The sequence below is a fragment of the Terrapene carolina genome, unplaced genomic scaffold (assembly GCF_002925995.2).
Source record: "Terrapene carolina triunguis isolate 2854851 unplaced genomic scaffold, T_m_triunguis-2.0 Scaffold629, whole genome shotgun sequence".
In the NCBI taxonomy this organism is placed as follows: Eukaryota; Metazoa; Chordata; order Testudines; family Emydidae; genus Terrapene; species Terrapene triunguis.
The window spans coordinates 8,613,774-8,619,773 of record NW_020664980.1 but is presented as its reverse complement, the minus strand read 5'-3'; the positions used below and the strand labels follow the sequence as shown (position 1 = coordinate 8,619,773).

The 6,000-nt window shown below is 39.3% G+C and overlaps 1 protein-coding gene across 1 annotated transcript in view; it reads right to left on the bottom strand.

The window, feature by feature from the left end:
• Nucleotides 1-6,000, bottom strand: part of PCBD2 (pterin-4 alpha-carbinolamine dehydratase 2) — a 32,970-nt gene continuing 26,970 nt past the window's right edge. The window contains exons 3-4 of the mRNA XM_026659436.2: nt 3,150-3,230; nt 1-1,078 (exon numbers count right to left, since the gene is read on the bottom strand). Of these exons, the coding sequence (XP_026515221.1) occupies nt 983-1,078; nt 3,150-3,230 (177 nt within the window). The 3' untranslated portion in view covers nt 1-982. The remainder of the gene's footprint in view (nt 1,079-3,149; nt 3,231-6,000) is intronic.

Genomic DNA, 6,000 nt, shown 5'->3' with positions numbered 1-6,000 from the left:
TAGGATCTGTAGCTCTTAGAACAAGATTTACAAACAAATTTTTTTAACTATAAGAAAACGGGTCACCATAACTTTAGATTAGCCCTGTCCACATTATCAAGAGAACCCTGCTAACGTTGTTTCCTTTACTGCTGGCAGCACTTATGGGTGTGATGGAAACCCAGCTTAGTCCACACTCCCGTTTCCTATAGATGGGCTTTAATAAAATATGAGAATGCTATCACAAAATAAGGATTCAAATACTGAGTTCTCTGGCCCCAATCCATCAAAATATTTAAGCACTTCACCCAAGTACATGAGTATTTCCAGTGACTTCAGCAGGACTATTCATGTGCTTAAAGTTCAATATGTCCTTAAGTGCTTTGACGGATAAAGGCCAGGGTACTCAGCAGCTTGCAGGATCAAGCCCTCAATATCCTGCTATTGGGAAGGTGACAGGTCTGAAAAGCACCTCACCACTATTGGTGTCTGCATACAAGAGTACAGAGAAAGAAAGCTACCAAAATGTCCTGCTGGCTGGGATCAAGAATAAGGCACGCTCACTTGGCAGTACCCCAGTGCTATTACTCCCTGCAGGGTTACTAGGCTATGGGCTTGGAGAATCCTATCACTCTGGAAGGATCCCAGCAGTCATTCTGGCCTTTATCCATTGTGGAATAATGGCGAATCACATTTCTGGTTTGGGTTTTTAATGTGAAAAGTCTATGTTAATTTCTAAGGAAGGATTGTTCAAAATTACCTTTGTTGCTTTGTCTGATGTATTGTACGTGTGACCAGTAATGATAAGTATGAGGTATTGGCAGTTCTCAGACTAAGGTTGATGAGTTTTGTTTTTTTTAAATGCTGCTGCTAAACTAATTTTATTACAAATCATTTTACACTACAAGGGGCAGCAGCAATTTAGAATGTAGAACACTTCACTGAATGATAAAGTTCAAATATAAAGTGGTCTGAAGGCAATGCTATTTTCAACATTCAGTTATTACACAGAAGCAGCAGCCTTGTCAATAAATTGAGCCAGCTTCACATCTCTTTGGGTCAGTCCTCCACAGTCATGGGAAATAAGAGTTATCTGAACCTGTAAGCAAAAGGAAAGGAAGTGGATTACAATTTACATTCCAAGCTTTCAATAAGACTGATCAGAATTCAATTTGAATTTTTTTGTGGGGAGGGTGATCTTTAATGAATTGGTTTAAAAAAAAATCCTGCCTGCAGACGAAGAGTAGGAATCTTACTATTTTTTCAAATTGTAAGACATCATAGGAGTCAGCTGCCAGGTGAGTAGGCTCAGCAGAATCTGGAGACTAACCAAAGAGGCACTTCAGAGTAAAAAAGTAATTTTGGCTTCATGTTCTTGGGTTTCATCCAAGAGGCAGCATCCGATTAAATTACTCATTCTTTACATTTAAATTCCACATATTGGTTTCATGAAGAATTCAGGTCATTGACCAAGTTGCAAACACCAAATAAAGTGACTGGAGCATAAAAATCAGTATCTTAAAAGGTGAAGAAACTGGTGAGCTCTTTGCAGATTAATTTTGAAAGGAAAAAATAAACAGACTGGTGTGCATGTCGCTGTGATACAGGCTGCCTGTATGAGTTTGTTTAGACTTACCCAGATGAAAAGTCATGTGCTACATTTTGTTAGTTGTTCCTGTGTAGCAGGGATTTGCAAAAAAGAAAATCTAAACACCCTGGGAAGTCAAGACAATCTTCCAGAGTGTGAGATAAGCACTTTGTCCAATATCACTTAATGTCTCTCTTTAAATAGTTAGAATGTATTTAATTTTGCCTTATTGTTTAAAAAAAGAATTAGACCGTTTCAGTGCCAATTAATCCCCATTTTGAAAAAAATACACATGGCACTTTGTGCCAGTCAGATAAAAAACATTGCTTTATGTGTATGCATCATCATTCTGCTTGTCCCTTGTTTTGTTTTAGATAGGCATGGTATATATTTATCAGTGACTAAAGAAAAAATAGTTAATAGAACAAAATGAGAACTATTAGAAAATAAAATGATAGTAATAATTGGCTCTTGAAGTATTGCCTTTTATTGGAGGGTCTCAATGCAGCTGACTAATATTTGCTCTCATGAAACCACTACGAATTAAATACGTTTTATAACTGACTTTACAGGCAGCTACACTGAGACACCGGAGTCAAGATTTTCAAAATATGAGTCTAAGGGCTTGTCTACATTACCCGCTGGATCGACGGGCAGTGATCGATCCAGCGGGTGTCGATTTATCGCGTCTAGTCTAGTCTAGTCGCGATAAATTGACCATTGAGCACTCTCCCGTCGACTCTGGTACTCCACTAGGGTGAGAGGCGCGGGCGGAGTTGATGGGAGAGCGCCAGCCGTCAACTTACCGCAGTGAAGACACCACGGTAAGTAGATCTAAGTACATTGACTTCAGCTACGTTATTCATGTAGCTGAAGTTGCGTAACTTAGATTGATCCCCCCGCCCCCAGTGTAGACCAGGCCTAAATTAGCTTTCCAGGCTCTTGTTTCGGCACCGGAACAAGTGGCTTGATCTTCCAAAGTTCTGAACTCCCATTATCTTCCACAGGCATCAAAAGGAGCTGATGAGTGTTCAGTAGCTTTGAAAAAATCAGAGCATTTATTTAGATGGCCTAAACATGGATTTAGGGGCCTAACTTTAGGCTTAGATTTTAGGAAATCTTGGTTGAAGAGGTTACATGATGTGTCCAAGCCCCACAGCCTGTGGTGAGAAATCTGAGAGAACTATGGAGTCCTGGCTCTATAGACAATCTCTTCACTATTTAATATACAAGTTTAAAAGGTAGGAACAATTTGAGGTTTAAACACTTTCACAGTGTGTCAAATGTTAAGCACATTACCATGATGACAACAGGAAGAAAATCAGCCTAGTCTAAGATAAAAGAAACACCCACACACACAAAAAAGAACAAAATGCTAATTTATTCTGCCCATCAGCAGGACTGGATCTTCTTTGCAAATATTCTTTTAAAATCCACGAAGGAGATAGGTAAAGTCACTACCTCTTTTGATGTACAGAAGCTTCCTAATGTGAAAAGGAGTGACAGAAATGGATGTTCTATATGCTGATCTGGTCTAGTAAATTGTTCATAAAGGTACCTAAAAAGTTATTCAATGTATTACCTTGTTGTACACATTAAACCATTCGGGATGATGATTCATCTTTTCTGCTTGCAGAGCAACTCGTGTCATAAATCCAAAAGCCTAGGATAAAAGGAATACAGAGAAATATTTCATCTGTTAGGAACGTGCGTTAAGGTTAGTGTTATGGATCTACAAGGATATATTCCAAAAGCCCAGTGATGTGTAATGACAGGGATGGCCCTTGTGTACTGGGACCTAAAGATAATTTTTTTTGTACCCTATCCCTTTGAGTACTCTGAGTACATCACCTTTTGGAGCATTCCACCTTCCCTGGATTACTCCCCATTCTATCATCACTGTTCCCTTACTAAAGCGGCATTCTGCAGCACATGCTCCAGGGATGAACTCCCAGTAGGGTGACCAAACGTCCCGATTTTATAGGGACAGTCCCGATATTTTTGGGGGGGGGGGGTAATATGGGCTCCTATTACCCCCCACCCCATCCCCATTTTTCACACTTACTATCTGGTCACCCTAACTCCCAGAGATCATGGCTTTCTGATTAGCTGGCTTCTTCCTGCAATGGGTTACAACCCCCTCTGCTCAGTGGGATACTGCTCCAAGTCATGGTCCCCTTGTTAAAAATTTACTACCAACCTAAAAGGATTGTGGTCATTTTCCTGCTGCTGATAGAGTTCTCTCCCTCTTTGGATACTGGTCGATCGTTCTATCCAAAATGACTTATCCAAAGATACCGATTAAGAACAATTATTTTGCCTATGGTGTGCAACAGGTATCAGATATTTTTAAATATTCACCCAAGGGAGATACCCCTATGCCCCTAGATCTTCACCCCACCTTTCCTCCAAGTTAAACACTCTGCTATACTATCAATATACACCGGGGTAGGAAAACTTTTTGGCCTGAGGGCTGCATCACATTTCGTAAATTGTATGGAGGGCCGTAGTTTGCCCACCTCTGATATACCCAGTGTATTTTTCAGGAACAGAGTTCATTTCCAGTGACTTTCCCTGAATGTAAGCAGTTTTGTTTTGTTTTGGAGGGAGGGAGGAGGGAGGTTGGCCACGTGAGGTCACTTCGCTCCTTTATGAGAAAATGTTTTGGTTTAAATGAGAGAATACAGACTTCCCAGTCCCCCACCCTCTTCTCTTCACACTCCCCCATGATAAAGGATTTAATCACAGGCTCAAGGAGAAAATGTTGTGGGAAGCCCTTGCCAAAAATATTTGCAGAAAATCTCTGCATTATAAAAAAAAAAAAAAAAAAACAACTCCATGCAAATCAAGGACTCACTCTACGATAGGACCCATGTAGGTAGGCCCCTACGCCTGCCCAGAGACCAAGGGAAGTCAATGGGCTCTGCACAGATGTAGGAGTACATCCGGGAGGATCAGGGCCTAAATTAAAACTGCAAAGCAAAAAAACCCCTATCCACGTACATAATCTGGTTCATATTAAAATACTTGCCATAAGTTAGTATCTTGACATAGACCTACCTGTTTAGATCATTTTTAGCACTAATTTATAAACTAGCCTGTATATGGCCCATCAAGCAATGGCCATTTCAAACAAACATGTGGTCAATAAATAACATAATGGTTGATAATAGTTTCAGTCTTTTTTTCTCTCACAAATTACAAACACTTTAAGAAAAAGAATCAGTGCCTGGATGAAGTATGACTTTGTAAGTCACTTTGCCAGTCAGATGAATGCAAACGTTACAATCAGAGCAAATTATTCCAATGAGGTTTGTCATTTGGAAACCACCAAACTGTCAGCAATTAAAAAGCTTTTTTCTTTGACCCAAGAACATTCGAAAAAATTGGGAACACTAACTTCCCTTGAAGCTCTAGTTTGGTTTAATTTTACTTGGAGTGAACAATTACGTTTTAAAAATTTCAAGCATTGCAACAAGATGCTTCAAAGTATAAAGCAGTAAACTCAGCACTAGACATTAGGGAATATACAGCTTTATTAAAAATTCTAAGATTTACATTTTATTTAAATATTTTTTTAAATACCCACTGCCTTAACATCTTTATTTACAAGACCATACCAAATTATACATAAAATTGCTTCCAAAGGGTAGTTTAAAAGGCATCTGAAACTAGATTGCCTTTTTATCGTCAGGCAGTGCAGGTAAAATGGGAGGGAATTCATGAAAAATCTGACCAAATCCATATATGCACTGCCAGTATCTATATCTATGTACAGACACACACACACACACGTGTACATACATATATTTTTCCATGGATATTTTTATTTTATTGCATAACCATCATCACTCACTCTTAAGTTCAAATGGAAAAAACATTAAAGAACAAATTAATTGGTGACCAAATATGACCATTAAACTTTACCAGACCATTCCCTGTGCCTTCCCCCGCACCACCGACTTGACCAGAAATCAGCAGTTAGCTGACCTAGATGTCCCCCACCACCACCACAGCTAAAAATGGAAAGTCATCTTAAAGTTGCACTTCATCCTGAAGATAGCCAAACTCAGGTTTTCATCAACTACAAGAGGGAATGAATTCCTAAACACTGGGCCCTCCATGGAGAATGTCCTGTTGTCCTTTCCTATGAGCTCAATCCTGGGAACAGGTAGTAAGAGCGTTCCAGTGGGACATAACTACCACAGCAGAGGCTTTTGGAGGTTTCAGAGCTAAAAGGATCCCATAATTATGATTTTATACATACGTCATGTGTGTGTGCAATTATATACACGTAGGGGTATGTACATACATACACACACATATAACCCTGCTTTACCCAAAGCAATCTTCTCTGCTCCACGTTACTAAAATAAACTACTTTTTCTGTTTTGATTATAGCCTATTTTAATTATGCACAAAAGAGCACATAT